Here is a 20,739-nt window from a genome sequence, read left to right as displayed (position 1 = left end):
TTCAGTTTAAGTAAGTCCCATTTGTTGATTCTTGTTATTAACTTTTGTGCTATGGGTGTCCTATTAAGGAATTTGGAGCCCGACCCCACAATATGTAGATCGGAGCCAACTTTTTCTTCTATCAGACGCAGAGTCTCTGATTTGATATCTAGCTCCTTGATCCACTTTGAGTTAACTTTTGTGCATGGCGAGAGGAGGGGATTCAGTTTCATTTTGTTGCATATGGATTTCCAGTTTTCCCAACACCATTTGTTGAAGATGCTATCCTTCCTCCATTGCATGCTTTTAGCTCCTTTATCAAATATAAGATAGTTGTAGCTTTGTGGATTAGTCTCTGTGTCCTCTATTCTGTACCATTGGTCCACCCGCCTGTTTTGGTACCAGTACCATGCTGTTTTTGTTACTATTGCTCTGTAATATAGTTTTAAATCTGGTATCGCTATACCGCCTGATTCATTCTTCTTGCTTAGAATTGCTTTTGCTATTCTGGGTCTTTTATTTTTCCATATGAATTGCATGATTGCTTTATCTATTTCTACAAGAAATGCTGTTGGGATTTTGATTGGCATTGCATTAAACCTATAGAGAACTTTTGGTAATATCGCCATTTTGATGATGTTAGTTCTGCCTATCCATGAACAGGGTATATTTTTCCATCTTCTAAGATCTTCTTCTACTTCTCTTTTTAGGGTTTTGTAGTTTTCATTGTATAAATCTTTCACTTCTTTTGTTAGGTTGATTCCCAAGTATTTTTTTTTTTTTTTTTGAGGATATTGTGAATGGAGTGTTTTTCCTCATTTCCGTTTCAGAAGTTTTGTCGCTGTTATACAGAAATGCCTTTGATTTATGCGTGTTGATTTTATATCCTGCCACTTTGCTGAATTCATTTATTAGTTCTAGTAGTTTTTTTGTAGACCCTTTTGGGTCTTCTAGGTATAGAATCATGTCATCTGCAAATAGTGATAATTTAAGTTCTTCCTTTCCTATTTTTATGCCTTTAATTTCTTTCGTCTGTCTAATTGCTCTGGCCAGTGTTTCGAGAACTATATTGAATAGAAGTGGTGAAAGAGGGCATCCCTGTCTTGTTCCAGATTTTAGGAGGAATGCCTTCAATTTTTCTCCATTCAGAATGATGCTAGCCTGAGGCTTAGCATAGATAGCTTTTACAATGTTGAGGTAAGTTCCTGTTATCCCTAGTTTTTCTAATGTTTTGAACATAAAGGGATGCTGTACTTTGTCGAATGCTTTTTCTGCGTCTATTGAGATGATCATATGGTTCTTTAAGTCTATTGATGTGGTGAATAACATTTATTGATTTCCGTATATTGAACCATCCTTGCATCCCAGGGATGAATCCTACTTGATCATGGTGCACAATTTTTTTGATGTGCCTTTGTATCCGATTCGCCAGAATTTTATTGAGAATTTTTGCATCTAGGTTCATCAGAGATATTGGTCTGTAGTTTTCTTTCTTTGAGGTATCTTTGTCTGGTTTCGGAATCAGGGTGATGTTGGCCTCACAGAATGAATTTGGCAGACCTCCCTCTTTTTCTATTTCCTGAAATAACTTGAAAAGTATTGGTATTAATTCTTCCTTAAAGGTTTTGTAAAACTCCGCTGTATACCCATCTGGTCCTGGGCTTTTCTTGGTTGGAAGTCTTTTGATTGCTTCTTCTATTTCATCTATTGATATTGGTCTGTTTAAGTTGTGAGTATCCTCCTGACTCAGTCTGGGCAAATCATATGACTTAAGGAATTTATCGATGTCTTCACTATCTTCTATTTTATTGGAATATTGGTTTTCAAAATAATTTCTAATTGTCTTCTGTATTTCTGTAGCGTCTGTTGTGATATTACCTTTTTCATCCCGTATGCTAGTAATTTGAGTTCTCTCTCTTCTTCTCTTCTTTAGCATGGCTAAGGGTCTGTCGATCTTATTTATTTTTTCAAAGAACCAACTTTTAGTTTTGTTAATTTTTTCAATAGTTTCTTTTGTTTCAATTTCGTTGATTTCCGCTCTGATTTTAATTATTTCTTGCCTTCTGCTACATTTGCTGTTGTTTTGCTCTTCCTTTTCTAGGGCTTTGAGATGAAGTGTGAGCTCATTTATTTGTTGGTTTTTCCTTTTTTTGAGGAATGACCTCCAGGCGATGAATTTCCCTCTTAAAACTGCTTTCATTGTGTCCCATAGATTCCGATATGTTGTGTCTGTATTTTCATTTATCTCTAAGAATGTTTTGATTTCCTCCTTTATGTCTTCTGTAACCCATTGATCATTCAGTAACATATTGTTCATTTTCCATGTGATGTAGGATTTTTCCTTCCTTCTTTTATCATTGATTTCCAGTTTCATTCCATTATGATCAGATAAAATGCATGGTATTATCTCCACCCCTGTATATTTACTGAGGGTTGCCCTATGGCATAATATATGGTCTATTTTTGAGAAAGATCCATGTGCTGCTGAGAAAAAAGTATATCCACTTGATGATGGTTGATATATTCTATATATGTCAGTTAAGTCTAGGTTGTTGATTGTGATATTGAGTTCTATCATTTCTTTATTCAACTTTTGTTTGGAGGATCTGTCCAATGGTGAGAGAGGTGTGTTTAAGTCACCCATAATTATTGTGTTGTGGTCTATTTGATTCTTGAACTTGAGGAGAATTTGTTTTATGAACGTTGCAGCACCATTATTTGGTGCATAAATATTGATAATTGTTATGTCTTGTTGGTGAATGGTTCCTTTTAACAGTATATAATGTCCTTCCTTATCCCTTTTTATTAACTTAGTCTTGAAGTCAATTTTATTCGATATGAGGATGGCCACCCCTGCTTGCTTACGAGGACCGTGTGCGTGGTATATTTTTTCCCAACCTTTCACCTTAAGCCTGTGTATGTCTTTTCCAATCAGATGTGTCTCCTGGAGGCAGCATATTGTTGGATTTGTTTTTTTAATCCATGTTACCAGTCTATGTCGCTTTATTGGAGAGTTTAAGCCATTAATGTTTAGAGTTACTATTGATATATGGTTTGTACTTCCAGCCGTGTTTGATTATTTATGTTCTTTTTTTTTTTTTAATTTAGTTTGTTTCTCCATGGTTAGCTTTCCCCCTGCCCTCGGTCTTTATAGAGGCACTTCCCACTGATGGTTTTGGTTATTGTTTTTCATTTCTTTCTCGTGTAGTGTTTTGCTCAAGATGCTTTGCAATGCTGGTTTTCTGGCTGCAAATTCTTTTATCTTTTGTTTATCATGAAAGATTTTTATTTCATTGTCATACCTGAAGCTTAATTTTGCTGGATACAGAATTCTTGGTTGGCATCCATTGTCTTTCAGTGTTTGAAATACGTTGTTCCAGGATCTTCTCGCTTTCAGCGTCTGTGATGAAAAATCCGTTGTTAACCTTATTGGTTTACCCCCTGAATGTAATCTGCCTCCTTTCTCTTGTAGCTTTTAATATTTTCTCTTTGTTCTGTATATTGGATATCTTCATAACAATGTGTCTTGGCGTTGGTCTACTGTGATTTTGTGTGCTCGGTGTCCGGTAAGCATTTACAATTTGTATATCCATTTCCTTTTTTATTTCTGGAAAGTTTTCTGTAATTATTTCATTCAGGAGGTTACTCATTCCCTTGGTTTGAATCTCTGTACCTTCTTCTATCCCGATGACTCGTAGGTTTGGTTTTTTTATGTTATCCCATATCTCTTGGATGTGTTTCTCGTGATTTTTAACCAGCCTTTCTGAGTTGGCTAGGCTCTTTTCAAGATGATATATTTTGTCTTCATTATCTGACGTTCTTGCTTCTACTTGCTGCACTCTGTTAGTGATACTCTCAATTGAGTTTTTAATTTGGTTTATCGTTTCCTTCATTTCTAGAATTATTGTTTGATTTTTTTTTATAATCTCTATCTCCTGATAAAGATGCTTAAGAACACATTTTCAAAGTGTTCTTTCACTGTTTGGATTTGCTGTCTCGTATCCTCTTTAAGGTTCCATTCCATCTGTCTAAGGTATTCCTTGAGTTCTTTATATGACCATTTTTCTGCTGACTCTAGGTCCTCCTGAATATTTAGGCTGTCCTTCATTGTTTGTACTCCTTTTCTTCCTTGCTTTTTTATGCTGCTCATGTTACTTCTTGTTCTGTTTGACTGCTGAGTTACTGTTTACTCTTATAAATTTATTTGATGCTTGGGAGGAAAGATATTAGAAGGGAAGGGAAGAAGTCACTAAAGAGAATGAGAGTAGGCAGGTAGAATTCAAGGAAGGGGGAATAAGAAAATTGAAAAGAAATGAAAAGACAAAAGAGACAAAAACAAAAAAAAATTAGAAAATAAAGAAAGAAGGAAAAGAAAAATTTTTTTTACAAAAATAATGATAATAAAAAATGAAAATTAAAATTTAAAAAAAAATAATAAAATAAAAAAATTAAAAAAAATTAAAAACATTGAAAAAAAAGTTAAAGAACAACAACAAATAAAAATTGAAAATGAAAGAAAAAGAAGAAAAAAAAAAGAAAAAGAAAAAAATGATAATAATAATAATAATAATAATAATAATAATAATAAATGCAGTCCTAGAGTTCGATTAACTTCTCTTCCAGTAGGTGGAGCTGTGCCCACTGGGCCAAGCTTCTCCTCTCAATAGGTGGGAACCATTCACTGTGCAGCAGCTCTTTCTCCCAGACTGGGCGGGTCTCCAAACCTGAGTGTCTAGGGCCGTCTCTTGTGTTTCCTGAAGCCAGGCCGCGCTCACCTGTGACGCTCACCACAATACTGGCTACACACAGAGCTTGGGGCTGAGAACCCCCAGCGAATTTGCTTGCCCTCCGGTAGCCACGCCCCCGGTAGCTGGTGCAAGAGACCTCAGTTGTCAGCACTGGTTGGAGCGGTAGCCGGGAATTGCGCGTCGCGAGTCCCGCACCACTCCTGATTCCCTGGGTCTGGCTATTGCGCTCACAGGAGAGCTGGGAGGGGCCCTTAAGGTTTCCCCGCTGTGTGGAGAGAGATGGCTAGGGGATTACACACCTGTCGCGCTGGTTTCAATGCAGTTATCTCCTCCGCCCGTTATGTCAGTTCTCTGCCAAGGTGGTATCCCATGCAAATGGTGACCGTTCGTTCCCTTTGCCCGGTGACCAATGCAACGGATGGGTCCTGACTGTCTCTCCCAATCCCCGTTTCAATCCTGTGGCCACTGCCTATGAAGGCTCGGTTGTCTTTTACCTCTGTAAGTTCATAAGGGCCGACCAGTTATTTCAGCGGGATCGTTAGTGCTGAGTCATGAGAAGCAGGTGAACCGGAGCTTGAATGCAGCCGATCCGGGCTCGGTGTGTGTGTTCTGAGGGGCCCAGACTGTACGCCCCAGATCCACGTCAGCTCAGCATTGCCTAGTGATCCTGAGCAAACAGCATTTAGACAGTTTATGGCTCCCTATGCCCGCGCAGTTGAAGATGTCAGAAACTTGATCTCTCCTCGCCCGCCACCATGTTAGATCTCCTCAATGATATTCATGTTACCCTTACAGCTTCCTGGCATAAGCAAGTTCTTGGGATTATACAAACTGCAGCTTCTGTTTCCAGTCCAGATTTCTAGAAATGAAACCCTGCCGCCGTCGCCTCTGCCTCTGGGCCGCGCTCACGGGCGCCACGCTCGTCTGCGACCATAGCGGAGCCGCTGCGGCCTCCACCGCTCCTCAGCCCGGTGCCCGGCCCCTGGGGCCCAAGCGGCTGCCGCCATGGCTCTCCGGCCCCCTCCTCCAGAGCACGGGTCCCTTCGCAGGGGGATGCAGAACGACCCCAGAGCTGGCTCTGCCCGAAGGTGCAGCGGCGAACAGGCGACCAAGGCGCTCGAGGCCGCGGTCCAGCCTTCGGAGGACAGGGCTCGGCACGCAGCCCAGCTCCAACCTCTAGATGCGGCTGCCGGACAATGTAGACAGAGCCATCAAGACAGCCAGCAGAAAGCAAATGGCGGCTCCCGCGTAGTGGATTTTCGGCACAGAAACCACAGCCCAGCCAACAATCCCAATCCACAAACTCTCCCTGTATAAAAAATATTAAAAAAAAAAAAAAAAAGGGCGGGGCGCACTGAGCTTTCTTTGCCTCAGGTACTTACAATCCACTGCTGATTGCACATTCAGCTTCTCTGCCCGGAGCGAAGTGAAAGAGGAAGCAGATGGGAGCAAAGCGCCCGCGGCTCTGAGCAGCCAAGTGTCTCTTTTTCGATGTCTTTGTTCTTCCTGCTGCTTGGCAAGTGGTCCGCTACAGATTAACGGTGAAAGGAGCTCTAACAAGCTGCGCGAAATCTCGATTAAAGCCGCTGCTCTGAGCACCACGCTCAGCACTTCAGCAACCCCCGTACCCAGCGGCCATCTTCCTTGTTTCAGTTTTTACTAAATCAGTTATATGAGATGTTTTTCCTCTTTACAGGTTCAGTTTAACTTGCAGTTTACAAAACCAAATATATCACTAGGAGATGTTCAGTCAGGAGCAACTGTTAATGTGCCTTGCTCAACTGATAAGGAAAAGTAAGTATTTATTGACATAAAATTTATTGTTTGTAGTTTTGAATGAATTTTTAATCAATGATGCCCCCTATTTTATCTGAGGCCTTTTAAGATGCTTGAGTCACTTTGAACTATGACAAGTGCTTTCTCATATGTATTTGCAAGCTGTGGGATAGGCATATAATAGACATAAAAGAGATTTTCTTACACAAAGGAAGATTGCTTTCATATGTATTCTTGGGCATGTACACAGGAATCTTTAATTCCTCTAAAGTCAGTTGTTTTTGTTTTTCTTGTGTGGCTTTGTTTGTCCTGGGTGCTCTTCATTGTTCTGATTTATTGCTTCTAGTATAATCTAAGAAACTAACTGGTTAATCTACTAGAATTACATGGTGAATAAAAGTAAAAAAGTTTGTAAGATTGACCAATAGGTTACCTAAAAAAATTGAGCACCAGTTTGTGGTTTGTGTTTTGCCTGCTCAGAGATTCCTTCCTTATTTTTTAGGTTTCACACAGTACATTTTTGAATCAGTGACGTGTGGCTTAATTAATCAACTCTCCATGCATACTTTTTTCTCTAGATAGTCTTCATGTTTGTTGTTTTTTAAAACAAAATAATTATGGTTCTTTATTTACTTCAGATTTAGTGTTTGTAAAACCTGCTATGAGCTATCCACTATTCTAATATATTGCAAACTCAGTTACTAACATAGTTCACTAAGGGTTCTTTTTTTTTTTAATATATTTTTTTTTAGTTGTTGATAGACCTCTATTTTATTTATTTATATGTGGTGCTGAGACTCAAATCCAGTGCCTCACACATGGCAGGCAAAGTGCACTACCGCTGAGCCATAGCGCCAAACCTCACTAAGGGATCTTATCCCAGTTGTCACCAGGATGAATATTAAAATAGTTAATGAAGATCAGAATTGTGTGAGTTTCTGATAATGTATGTATTTATTATATCTAATTTTACACTTGCTCATAAGGCAGAGCACCTGGAATTCATATTAATGGTAGAAAACCATAATGTTTGTATATTTAATTCATCATTTACACTGAGAGCAACTTTACTAGCAGAAAACATGACAGTCATTCACAATATCAAATATCATCTGACAATAAAATTGAGACTCTTCAGTGATTTTCATTTTTTTGTTTAGAAGTGGTTTGTTGTTTTATTTGTTGTCAGCTAACAAAAAGTGGCAATGAGTATTAAAGAAAAAAATTAAGTTAAAATTGAAAAAATAAACCTAGAAAACTTTATTTTCTACACATTGGGAAAAGACCATCATTTAATTTTAAGGATTCATTATTTTGTAAGATCCTTTAAATTCTGACTAAAAGTATACTACTGGGGCAATTGTTAATACTATCAAAATTTTAGAAGGAATGCATGGTAGAAAGGGGCAAAATACCAAAATACCCCCCCCCCCCCCTTTTTTTTTTTAAATTTCTCTACCACTGGCCTTGAAGTGCTTTTGGTTAAAGGAAAACACAATCTTAATTTATTTTAAATAGCATGAGATAGTAAGTAATTAAATGATTCTCAAGGCATGTACATATTTATTTTATTTCTAATGTCTGTCACTTGTGTGCTTTTACAAAATTTTATGGTGCTCTTAGGATTATTTTTATTTTGCTCACAGTTCTTATTCCAGCTCTTAGTTTATTATAATTTACTCATTAGGAACAGGGATACTTTGATTATATACAGACAAATTATATTTTTTAAGAAACAGTAAAGAATGTATTTTGAACCATAGCCATAAATTACAACTCAGTTACACATTTTGTGTGTGTGTGATGCTAGATATTAAATCCAGGGTTTTCCACAGGCTAGCAAGTCTCTACCACTGAGCTATAACCCCAGCCCAGTTATATATAGTACAGGCTAAGTATCCAAAATGCTTGGAAACTGAAGTTTTCTAATTTCAGTATTTTGGGGGTTTTGAAATATTTTCTATACACAATGAGGTATCTTGGGGATAGGACCCAATGTAAATACAGAATTCATTGTTTCTTAATTTATAATGGCCTGAAGGTAATTCTATGTGGCATTTTTAGTCTGTTTTGACTGTGACTCATCACAGGAAGTTAGAATTTTTCATTGGTAACATCATGTCAGTGCTCAAAAATTTTCAAATTTTGAAACTCTTCAGAGTTTTGGATTAGGGATGCTAAACTTGTTTGTGTAGATACATTAGGCAAACCTTAAAAATTAACTAATAAAGAAAAAAATCAGACTTTGAAAAAATAATATATGTTTTTTTTAAGTGGTGAAAATTTAGGATTGGAATCTAAATACTTGAAGAAAAGAGAAGATAGCATTCCTTTACGTGGACTAAGCCAGAATCTGTTTAGTAATTCAGGTGAGAAAAGACATTTCTGGACTGAATTTTTTGTAGTGTGTATACATAAAGACTAAAGTGATAATCTTTGTTGTTTCATTTGCAGATCATCAGAAAGATGGCAGTCTAGGAGTGATGCAGACATCTTCCAAACCTGCAGTGCTCCCCTCTACATCTTCAGCCTATTTTCCTGGGCAGTTACCAAACAGTTAATTCTAGCATTGTCTTTTTACTTTCTATTGACATTTCAGAAACTCAGGTGTTTTAAAAATATCCTAACAGGCAGAAGTCAAATCCTAACCAGGCAAGTTTCAGATTTTACTTGAGCTATCTACCATTAGACTATTTAGATCCTTAATTCTACTACTGGATTTACAGCACACAGTTAAAAAAGAAATAAATTTGTATTCAGGGATTGGTAAAGATGCTGAGTAAAAGATATTTTGGTCTGTAAACATGTTGTTTTACAAAATAACAGGATGAATTTTAAACTAATTATTAGATTTCAGTTCTAAGGGGAGAGATGATCCTTATAGAGGATATTCTAATCATTTAGAAGGTCTGAGTAAATTGCAGCCTGCACAAGAAAATAATACTATGAAAGAAACCAAAGAATGCTAATAATTCAGTTTATTGTTTTCATTGATAAAATGTTTTAAGTTTGCCACCTGAGGATTATGAGGAAAAATGATTTTCTCTTAAGATTATCTCTATTATTGATATTGACATTAAGGGAAAAGTCCTAAAGCTACCTTGAGTGAGTGAAATGAATTAAACCTTCATAGCAAGCAAATATGAGTATTTTTTCTTGTAACATTTAAGTTAGCAGTTAAGTCTGTTAAATAACTTTTGATGTGCTTATTAGGCCAGGTGTGGTGGCACATGCCTGCATTCCCAGCTACTCCGGAGGCTGAGGCAGGAAGATCACAAGTTCGAGGCCAGCATGGGCAATTTGGTGAGACCCTGTGTCAAAAAAAAAATAAAAGGGCTAGGAAGTAGCTTGGTGGCAAAAGGCTTGCCTATGCATAAGGCTCTGGGTTTAATCCCCAGCACATTAGAAAAATAAATAATTTGGATAATATTTTTACATGACCAAATTAGTATATGGTGCTTTATGCTGGAGCTGAAACATTTATAGGATTTTAGTGTTTTCTGTAAGTTTATACCCATCCTATTCTTCTCCTTAATTGGGAGTTTTATTGTTATGCAGTTAAATCTGTATCAGTGGGATTTGGTTTCAATAGCTCCATACAAAATCTTTACTAGAAGTGCATCATGGATATTCATTGTCCTTGTTTCTAAAATACCAAAACATGGGTTCCTTTTAATGTTTACTTGACAAAGTAGACAAAACTGTTAAAACTTTCTTCTCTTCCCCATTACTAAAAGTTTCAGGTTAAGAACAATTCCTATGGAAAAAAATTAGGTGATTAAAAAAAATTCACCCAGGATCATAGGGCCCATTATCTTCTTGTTGACAACCATCCAATACAGAGTACATTCTCAAAAATAATCTAAATTTGTTTGCAAATTTTGAAACTCATTGCTTGTGATAGTTTAAAAATTATTTTCAAGTTCTTTTTTACACAACTGAGCAAAGAGACATTTTAAAATAATGACATACCTATATCACTGGGTTCATAAGTATTGTTGCTAAATATTTTAAAAATACGTATACTTTGAAATTGCTGGCAATTGTCTTTAAGTCAGGGATCTAAACAGAATATTGAGTAACTAGTATTAGGTAGCAACTTTTTTCTCCCTCTATTAGATATACTATATTAGTAAGAATACTCAAGTTACAATAACTTGAAAGCACTTATTATTCTGGAAAGAAGTCTTTTGGTAACATAGGAATCTGCTTTGTTGTAAATACTATGTAATATATATAAAAAACCACTGTGACAGGGTTTGGATGGAATATATGACCCACAGGTAGCGTTTGTTTTTTAATATGTCTTTTTCCATATACATAAATTGAAATTGAATTTCTAAGATAGGATAGAGATCATTCTGACATTAACTTACTAAAGACTTGTTTGTATTAAATGTATATATGTAGACTTCTGAGTGCTAATTTTTTGTTCTACCTCTTTTATTTGAAATTTTTTTCCAGTATAAAATTGTACATGTGTTAATAATCCAAAGGTTACATTTAATGTTATTTCTATAAAACTGAGCTTTGTTAATAAAGTATTAAAATTACTTTGGGAGGGCTGAGACTGTGGCTTAGTGGTAGAGTGCTCGCCTAGCATGTGTGAGGCACTGGGTTCGATCCTCAGCATTACGTAAAAATAAAATAATAAAATAAAATTACTTTGGGAGTATGATATGTAAAAGGCATGTAGAAAAAGAAACAGAATTTGATCTGTTTGGAAAATCAAAGTACACTTGCATTGTATAGTGAATGAAAAGGAATGATTCAGAGAAAGGTTAAATCTTTGACTTGTTAGTATAAAAGTGATCATGGTAACAAAGCTAAAACCGGCTGTATCACAGATCAAGACTTTTTTAAAAAAAATCATTAAAATATTTAATTTTATTAACAGAATATTTACATTTTTAAGACCTTATTTAACCATAGTGAATGTTCCAGGTTTAAAAAGCATTAGGCAATAACCACACACAAGATGAAAACAGTGTAAACTATACAATACTTTATGTACAATTTTTACAAAGTAACACTTTTTTAAATAATATAACTGGACACAAAAATATACACTTTAGAGAAATTCACATCAGTAATTGTATAAAGCTCTCTTCTAGGGTCCTGAAAATTTAGGACAAACATTAGCTCTGTAAATAAAGTGTTACTGTGACAGTCCTGAAAGGCCACTATATATATTTATCTACATATAGATATCACATTGACATTTTCAAGGCTACCAGCTTTGCTATATAATTTTAGATTATGTATTCAAGTGTTGAGGTTTTTATGATTATGCAAACATTAAAAGAATAGTGGTATAAGAAGAAGCTGGGGAACAAATCTGAGCCAGCATTTTTAGAATTACAGGCTCTAACCACCCCAATTTAAATTCTAAATGGCTGATATTTTTTCACTTCAAAAACAGTAGTGAATATGCTTAAAATAAAATTATTGCAAACAAGCTTGAAACATGATTCAGATTTTAGTACAATTTTAAGTTTTTTTTTTTAAATGCAAACAGTTCATTTATCATTTCTTTATTTTAGTGCATCTGCATTAAGGCTTTGAATTATTTGACCCAAGATTTTACAATATTAAAATCTGACTCGATTTTACAATGTTAAAATGAACAGGTCCACAACCATACTATCTACTCTGAGAGTCAGCATAAATAGAGTTAAAGCTCAACACCTTAAGGAAATGGTAGCAGAGACATATGCTAATATCTAAGAAGTTACATATATAGTTTTTAATTAAAGGATGTATAATAAAACAGTTTAGTGGCAAGAAATTGGTGCTAATAAACAAAAGGTTTCTTTTCAAAAGAAATTGTAACATCTTTGGAAAACTGTCCGGTTCCTTCTTTAGTTCCCATGGAGTTCATGCAGATAATTTCTTAAGACAATCTTAAAGTACACTGCAGATGGAGATGGAATGTACATCCAGGACTACAGGTGAAAACTAAGACCTGGGTGCTGATAGAAAAATCTTCCTGATTTCAGTCATCACACATTTGTGTCCTGGAGTAAAGGTTCTTTGGCCTCTCCTGGCGCTTGTGTACTATGAGGATGGCTGTGACTGCCACAGTGCTTTCTCCAACTGCTGGACCGTAAGCTTAAATTGGTATGTTCTGGAATAAACAAGGCAACAAGCAGAGCCAGCAGTACCGAACAGGCTCCAAAGAGAAAGGGGGGGCCAGGGATTATGGAATTCTGAGGAAGAAAAGAACAATTAGGATTTTTGTACAAATACTCTTGTTCTTCAGAAATTGCTTTTTTTTTTTTTTTTTTTTAAGTAATAACTGCTATCAGTTACAAGCCAATGACTCAATTCTTCATGAAAGCCACAGTTATAAAATGCATTCTGTTTTCCAGAGAAAAGTGGCACTTAAACTCTCACTATAAGATTCTGGGAATAACAACTGGCAAAAAAGCCTATACAAAAATGCCATAATTTTTAGTACAAAATATGAAACAGGTTCCAGAGTCCTCACTTAATTTGTTAGTCCTGGAAAACCATTATCTCAAAAGTACAATTAGGTAGCATATAATATTAATAACTACAGTGGTAGAATCAGTTACCATTTTCTTCGTTTTAGAAAAGTAATTATATGCTCAAATGACTGAAAGTTAGAAAAACACAGGTAATGCTATTACCATGAAAAGAAACAGAATTTTAAATTATCCCCAAATTACATTTATTCTTAGCAAAAACTTACACTGCTGATTGTACTTTTATGTGGCCCACAAGAAAAAAGTAGGCTTGGCTGGTTTTAAGGTTAATGCTGTGAGGAAGCCAGGGAGCCGTTTCTATTGGCTAGAATGATCAATGATGCTTGGCTCTCACGTTTTTTAGGTGTAAGGAAGGAAACTCAAACAAATGAACAAAGACCCATGTAACTGACTTTCTGTTCAGAAGGCTGCTGAATACAGGGAACTGGGATATCACAGAGGACTCAGGAAACATAGCAGCATTGTAGAGAAATGACTAACATGTGCCATTAGATGTAGATTTGGCAAACCAGGATAATTTTTCATTCTTGAAAAAGGTATGCACAGAGAATGGCAGTTGTGATATATTTTTATATCATGGCCTGAAGCGTGTAATGATATTTGAATAGACTCTGTCAATAAAAAGAATTTTGTCATGAAAAGGTACTAAGCTTGGAAATTCAAAGGAGAAAAAAATGTGGGCATTAAGTTATTTTTTTCCTGGAAAAGTAAAGAGTGACTCTTTCACATGTAAAAACTGTATCATGCATTATTGATTACAACTTTTTAAGTGAAAATTTAAGATTAATTTGAAGTGATGTAATAAACAATAAAAGAAATGTAAGCAAAGGAAAAGTTGAAGGTTTGCATAATTTCACAAAGAGAACACAGTCTTTTAGACTTGAGTTTTAAATGTCAAAAGTTATAAGAATCTCAAAAGTTTTTTTTTTTTAAGTTGTAGACGGACACAATATCTTTATTTATTTTTTAATGTGGTGCCTCATATATGCTAGGAGAGGACTCTACCACTGAGCCACGACTCCAGCCCCTCAAAAGCTTTTATGATCAAAAAATACAATCTTTTCTGGCCAAATAAATATGTGAAAGAAGAAATTACCTGTTCAAAGTGGTGCTGAGGACTTGTGTTTGTCCCCAAATCTGTTCCTGTTATTGGCAGTTCTTTAAGTTCCACGTGGAAGATGTAGAAAATAAATCCATAAAGGGCTGGTCCCAGACCATTGCACAATCCTCGAATTCCTGTTATCATTCCTTGAACAACACCTACATTGTTTAAAGAAATCATTTAGTATGCCACCCATTTTTTTCCTCCTGTAAAAACCAGTACAAATATGAAATCAATCTGAAATCAAGGCATTTAATAAACACTAGCAATTACTGCAATGGCATTAAAAACTTGGAAGCCAAAGTACATTTGGTGTGCTATCCTATGCAAACATGGGCTCAGATGCATCCATACATAGAATGAACATAGAAACAACTAGGCAAAACGACTTTATTTCCCTAGAATATAGCCTTCCAAATATCCTTGGTTAAAAACCAGTCATGCATGAGTTCAGAAGTGAGACTGTTAAAACTTGGTATCCAAGCAGCTATTCAAGACCCCTTTATAGATAGATATATGTATTTTACTAAAATCTATTCAGTTTAAACTGCAGCTTTCTTTGGCCACAGACATTTCCTCATTTCACCAAGTAACCACTGCCATTCTTTTGCCACATCACTGTTTTGATTTTTTTTTTCTTATGACCAGATAAAACATACTCTTTTAAAAGAATTATTCCTTCATCTCTTGGGAGTCCCAAAATTAAATGCTCCCACCACAAAATCATGAGCCTTTCATGTTTATAGTTTGGTAACTGAAACCATAAGATTGGATAAAAGGGCTATGAACATATCCTAACGTGTCTAGCACAACATAGCAAACAACAAATGTTTAGTGAACTTCTTTATTAAATTTTCTAGCAAGAGAACAGACAGGGCTATATATTCAAAGGCAAAAGATAAGAGATTATATATATCCTCATCAAGGTAATATTCTAGAATCTGCTTTTCCTATTTACCACTGATAGCAATGTAAAAATTCTGTACCTTAAAAAATACATTCATGTTTCAGTACTTTTGTGAGGGAGAAAACAGGATCAGAATATTCTTTGCTTTTAAATAATTTTCATTGGTTCCTATTAACTCACCCTGTTGATCAGCATCAGCAGTTCGTGAAACAAGTGCACTAACAGCTGGAAATGTAATGCTAGACATGGCTGCTACTGCTCCAGCAGCCCACATCATCCTGTAATTAAAGCAGTAAAACAAAAGTGAGTCTTTTCCACTGTACCTGTCAAAATTAAAATACATACTTAAAAATCAAGTCAGTACAGGGAAAAGAATGATCCTATTCCTTCCTAAGTGACTGAGAAAATCTCTTAAAAGTCTAACCCTGTTTATATAGTCTCAAAAAAGAACAATCTCTCGGGCCGGGGTTGTGACTCAGTGGTAGAACGCTTGCTGAGCATGTATGAAGCACTGGGTTCGATCCCAGCACCACATAAGAAAAATAATCAAAATAAAGGTATTGTGTCCATCTACAACTAAAAAAAAGAATAGTCTCTTACAAAAATAGTGTAAGGTTTTAAAATAAAATTGGGATATCATGTTCCAAACTAAAGTGTGTCAGACATTATTTCTGCAGGAATTTGAGAAGTTATGTTGAGGACAATGTATAATACAGATAAATAAATATCATCAGATGCTTCTAAATGTGTGAAGTGAGCAAGTCTTCATCAGAGTTCCCATGGACTTGTTACTCAGTATAAAGACATCACTGATTTTATCTAATTCTTAACTTGTAAAGAAAGTAGCCTGGATGCTTCTGGCTTGATATTTAAAAGCAATGTCTCAGATCAGTTGTTAGCACCTCTTTGTAAAAGCTAGACTGGAAAAGAAATTGCCCATCAGAACAAATTCTACCCAAGTCTAGAGATGAGGTGGCTAGTTGTGCAAATCATCATCAGCTTCCTGCAGGAAACTGACTGCAGGAAAAGCTGAGACAACATGAAACCAGGATCAAAGCAACTGGACTTTGTTCACTTCCCCTGTGCCATCAGGGACTACCTCTGGTTTTACACAGCACTTTTTTTTTTCCTACCAGAAAAACAAAAAAAGGTAAATTATGCTAACTTTCAGGGCTTTATTGCTATGGAATTGTGTGCTTTTCCCTAGTGACAAACTGATCTCTGATCTTAATTAAATGCTCTTTAGATATTCAAAAGCTCAATAATCTCATGCAAAAATTCAGCCAGCCATTTAATTATGAAATGTCCTCTTTGTATCTTCAAGTCACTCCAGGAGAGTATTTGAGTACACAAGAGGGAGACTGAACTATGTTTAGAATGAAAAGTACAGCAAGAGACAGATTAAAATCTATGCCTTAGTTGAAAAGCAAATAAAGGGAAACAAAGATAAACACCAAAATTAAGAAAACAAACACTAAAATATTTATACATACCAAGGTTCTGAACCAAAGCCATACCATGCCAGCTGTAATATTTGAAATCCTAGACCCAATAAAATGGTGTTCTTATTTCCAATTGACCTCATAAGTAAACTCAAGACTATAGTCTGGAGAGAAAAAGAGGAAAAAAAGAAAAAGAATATTTGCTGATATCTTCTACTCTGTAATATAATAGGACCATTACAACTTTTCTACAATTTTTTTTTTTTTTTAGCAACTATTGCCCTGAATATATCTGAGATTACTATTTCAGGTTTCATAAGCAGATGAAAAGTCTCTATGTTCATACAGATCCAAATTCAGAGTTAGAAAAGTGAAAGGTTAAACTTTTTATTCAGTACATTTTCTACTGAGGACTGACTGATTAAATCAGAAGTTCAAAAGGTCTTTAATGAATGGCCCTGGGCAAGTTACCACTCTGAACCTCAGGTTTTGTCTGTTGTAAGATTAGGATAACAGCATGTATTTCAGAACTTGGTTATATGAATGAAATGAGATATATTTACATAAAATGCTAGTTTGTGCCTGATACATAACAAGCATTTACTAAACAACAGTTTAAGTGAATAACTAGAAGAGGTAAGAATTCGGGAAATTACTGGCTGACACTCTAAAGCTCACAAAATATGTCAAAAATTTAAACTGAGATAATCGTTTAATAGTTTAATTAGACATGGTCACAAATATGCCAGTAAAAAGCAAATAATAATACTTTTAAGGATTTTTGAACAATCAGGACTCATACTTTCTTCTCTGAGACTTTCAATGAAAATCAAAGTGTAGATTGAGATGTACATGGTTTGGCTACCTTGTAGGATTATATTCTTTTGCAACCATAGTCCACTAAAGGGAACTCACTCAGAGCCTGGAGTTAGCCAAGAAAAATTTGATATCAACTAAAAGAAACATTTGGTTACCTTTTCACTCTAAAACTAGTATTTCCAGTCTGATGAGTGGGCAAATATTTTTAACTCTTATTCCTCTAATCAAATACAACTGGTATACTTGTTACTTCCCCTTCAAAGTAGTAAAAAACATACTTGCCAACATTAGAAAAAAAAAAACCAAAAACTAAAAAGGATTAGAAATAATTAGGTTGGGGCTGGGGTTGTGGCTAAGCGGTAGAGCGCTCGCATTGCACATGTGAGACCCTGGGTTTGATCCTCGGCACCACATAAAAATAAATAAGTGAAATAAAGGTATTATGTCTAACTACAACTAAAACAAAATAAATATTTTTAAAAAATAATTAGGTTACAAGTATTTTTTTAAAATTTTATTTAAAGACTATATCAGATATTGGCTTTAATTGTGAAAAATAAAACTGAATACAGCCAAAGCTCCAGGGCATCAATATGACTGGAAGGGACAGGAATTATGCAAAGTTGATAACTTTCCACAAGAATATCCCAAAGACAGCACTTTCCTCTAAATAGCTATGATTCGTTTTTTATGGCTCTAGGAACTCAGAGGGCATAAAATAATCGTTCTTGTCATTGTTAAATGCAACCCTAGAGGACATGCTGTTGAAAAACAGAGATTCACCAATGATGAAATAGCTGCTTCTTAAGCCTGGAAATGGGGCCGTAAAAATGGAAGACCAGCCAGCCTAAGCTCTGGAACAGACTGAACTGGCCAGATGCATACTCTGGAGCATGCATTCTTTCAGGAATGTGGTCTAAAGAAGGTGGCAACTTTCAAGCATAGATCATGAATACCACCAAAAACTTCTTCTAAAATGAAGTCATCTCATAGTTCTTCATTCAACCCAGCTAGCTCTGTAGGCAGCTATTCCCAAATCCCAATTAAAAAAAAAAAATGCTGAGTGCAATTATTAGCCTCATTTCCATTTTACAGACATGATCACTGAAGTAAAAAGGTAAATATTAAGGTCATGGGATGATTCATTAACACTGGAAATAAAATTCAGATATGTCAGTGCCCATTTTGTGAGGCTAACATCCTTCATACAGAGATACTGCAGAAGATCCCCTACTGGAAGAACCACCTCTCATCCCCTTTACCTACATCCTCTGTGACCCAAAGACCTAAAAAGACATTGATACTTATCTCATGACATTCTAACTAGGGACATCAATTTTCTTCTCAGGAGCAGGGACTTTTCTCATTTATAAGTTCTTAAGGAAAGCATGTGTGATTAACAATGGAACAAATTAATACAGTGTGTTGGAATAAAAAAATTGGTTTCCTTAATTTAATATAACTCATTTTGAAGATGAGAGAACTGAGTTTCAAAGCTTAAATGACTTAACCAAGATGACACAGCTGCTTAACAGTTAACTCTGAAATCAGTTTTGGTCAGAAAATAAGAAGTATTTGCTAATTTCCTACTATGTCAAATCTTCCTCTAGGCTACTTAGTGAATGGATATCCTGTATCCACCACTACTATCAGTCAGCATGCAGATTTCTGTCTACTGGTGGAAAGATGGGAGATGAGCACACTTATTTTACAAATAAGAAAATTCTAGGTTGTCATTGCTATGAGAAAACAAAAACAGTGTGATGGGCATGCTGCTTGAATTAGGATGGACAGGGAAGGTCTTTGGGGGTGATGTTTAAGGTTAGAGCTGAGTAAGAAGATCATTATGGGAAGTTCTGAGGGGAAAGGGCACTCCAAGGGGGGTGACAGCAAACGCAAAGGCCCTAAATTGAAATATACTCAACTGTGAAGACGAAAAATGAGTTTCCGGTTGTGATAGAAAGTAAGTTTCAGACTTACTTTAACATAAGAGATAAAAATAAATTTTCATTTTAGAAAGTACTCTGCCAAGTGGAGAATGAGCAGTAAAGAGGCAAGAATGGAAGCAGAGACACCAAAAAGAGGTCATTGCCAAGGGTCAGACTAGATCCTAGTAATGAAGAATATAAGAAATGCTTCTATCCAGGACCTATTTAGGAGCTGAAAGGAAGTATCTGATAGACTGGATATGGGATAAAGAGAAAAGAAGAAATCAATGATGATGCCAAGGTTTCTGGCACACACACACACACAAAAAAAAAACCAAGAGGTGATGGTGTCACTGAAGGAGCTTGAGGAACACTGGTGCTGGGAAGAAATCCAGATTTCACCTTTGGCTGTGTTAAAGTTGAGATGCTCAGCAGATTTGTCAAATAGGAGACTGACAATTGGTCTGCAGATATAAATTCAGGAGTCACCACAAATAGAGAACTAGATAGGAATGAACAAAGAAAAAGAAATATGTAGAACCACCTATACTGTGCCCTTATATAAACATTTATTTAGTGCATGTGAGTTAGGAACTCACATGCCTAGTGCCACAGAAGTGATAGGGCCTAAAGCAAACCAGAGAGAAAAGGCCCCAATGGTGATAGCAATTACTTGACTCCTGTGGGAAGGTGGATCTGTCCAGTTAGCAGATGGAATAAATTTGGGGAAGGAGGTACATATAATTTCACCTATAACATCTAGCATTTGAAAAATTCTTACTAGTAATTTTTAAAGTTTTTGAAACACTGCAAAAAACCAATGACCTTCAATTTAGCCCCTGCTGGGTTGAAGGCAGTGCAGGATACTTGGGTGACAGAAATACACAACACTAACCTCATAATCTACACAGACCTCTATTAGAGCTTACAAATTACTAAGGCAAAAATGATCAGAAATACACAAGTAAAAGCTATACTATGTAATGTCTGTGCAGTGATAGAGATATGCCCAAATTAGTGTGGGAACACAAAGAAAGGAAGGCAGAAAAGTATAGGAGAAACAAAGGCACACAGGTAAGAAATAAACTAAACAAACAAGAAGCTTAGAGGAGGATCTATAAGCAGCTCCATGCTGGTGGAAAGGAGGGAAAAAAACACTAATTTGAGAGTTCAGTAGTGAACAAGTCAATACTATAACTTTGTGTAAATGGGAATATAAGACCATGCTTCTACCTTTGGGGTTGTATGTAATACAATAAACCACATGACATAAAAATGTTATTATTGTAGTCATATGCAGAGTGTAGTGCATATATTCTTATTTACCTGTTTCTGAAGACTGCTAATGTGATTCTGCTTTTAATGTGATTTTTCATCCCCTAAACTGTGTGTTCATGTAAGCAAGAAAAGCTAAATGGGCATTTAAAGACCTTATTCCTGTGGTTGCCTGTATGTTGGCTGGTTCTTTTCTAACCTTACTGTCTTCAGGACTGCTGTTGCAGTAATCTACATAATACAAAACCAACCAT

At 35.8% G+C, this 20,739-nt stretch overlaps 2 protein-coding genes across 4 annotated transcripts in view; one reads left to right on the top strand and one right to left on the bottom strand.

The window, feature by feature from the left end:
• Sass6 (SAS-6 centriolar assembly protein) overlaps positions 1–10,914 on the top strand; it is a 47,252-nt gene extending 36,338 nt beyond the window's left edge. For both annotated transcript variants that reach the window (XM_046452305.2, XM_046452306.2), the window contains exons 15-17: positions 6,424–6,521; positions 8,778–8,872; positions 8,958–10,914. In XM_046452305.2, coding sequence (XP_046308261.2) covers positions 6,424–6,521; positions 8,778–8,872; positions 8,958–9,064 — 300 coding nt within the window. In that variant the 3' untranslated portion in view covers positions 9,065–10,914. The remainder of the gene's footprint in view (positions 1–6,423; positions 6,522–8,777; positions 8,873–8,957) is intronic.
• The window catches only part of Mfsd14a (major facilitator superfamily domain containing 14A), a 48,765-nt gene continuing 37,492 nt past the window's right edge, over positions 9,467–20,739 (bottom strand). The window contains exons 9-12 of one of the 2 annotated variants that reach the window (XM_058581969.1): positions 16,515–16,627; positions 15,202–15,299; positions 14,109–14,272; positions 9,467–9,814 (exon numbers count right to left, since the gene is read on the bottom strand). In XM_058581969.1, coding sequence (XP_058437952.1) covers positions 9,776–9,814; positions 14,109–14,272; positions 15,202–15,299; positions 16,515–16,627 — 414 coding nt within the window. In that variant the 3' untranslated portion in view covers positions 9,467–9,775. Of the gene's footprint in view, positions 9,815–11,493; positions 12,713–14,108; positions 14,273–15,201; positions 15,300–16,514; positions 16,628–20,739 lie in introns of those variants that run through there. The other variant, XM_046452307.2, reaches the window with a different exon arrangement.

This window comes from Marmota monax, unplaced genomic scaffold (assembly GCF_021218885.2).
Source record: "Marmota monax isolate L192 unplaced genomic scaffold, Marmota_monax_Labrador192_F-V1.1 WCK01_AAM20220418_F8-fsc00244, whole genome shotgun sequence".
NCBI lineage: Eukaryota > Metazoa > Chordata > Mammalia > Rodentia > Sciuridae > Marmota > Marmota monax.
This window is presented reverse-complemented; position numbering and strand designations above follow the sequence as displayed.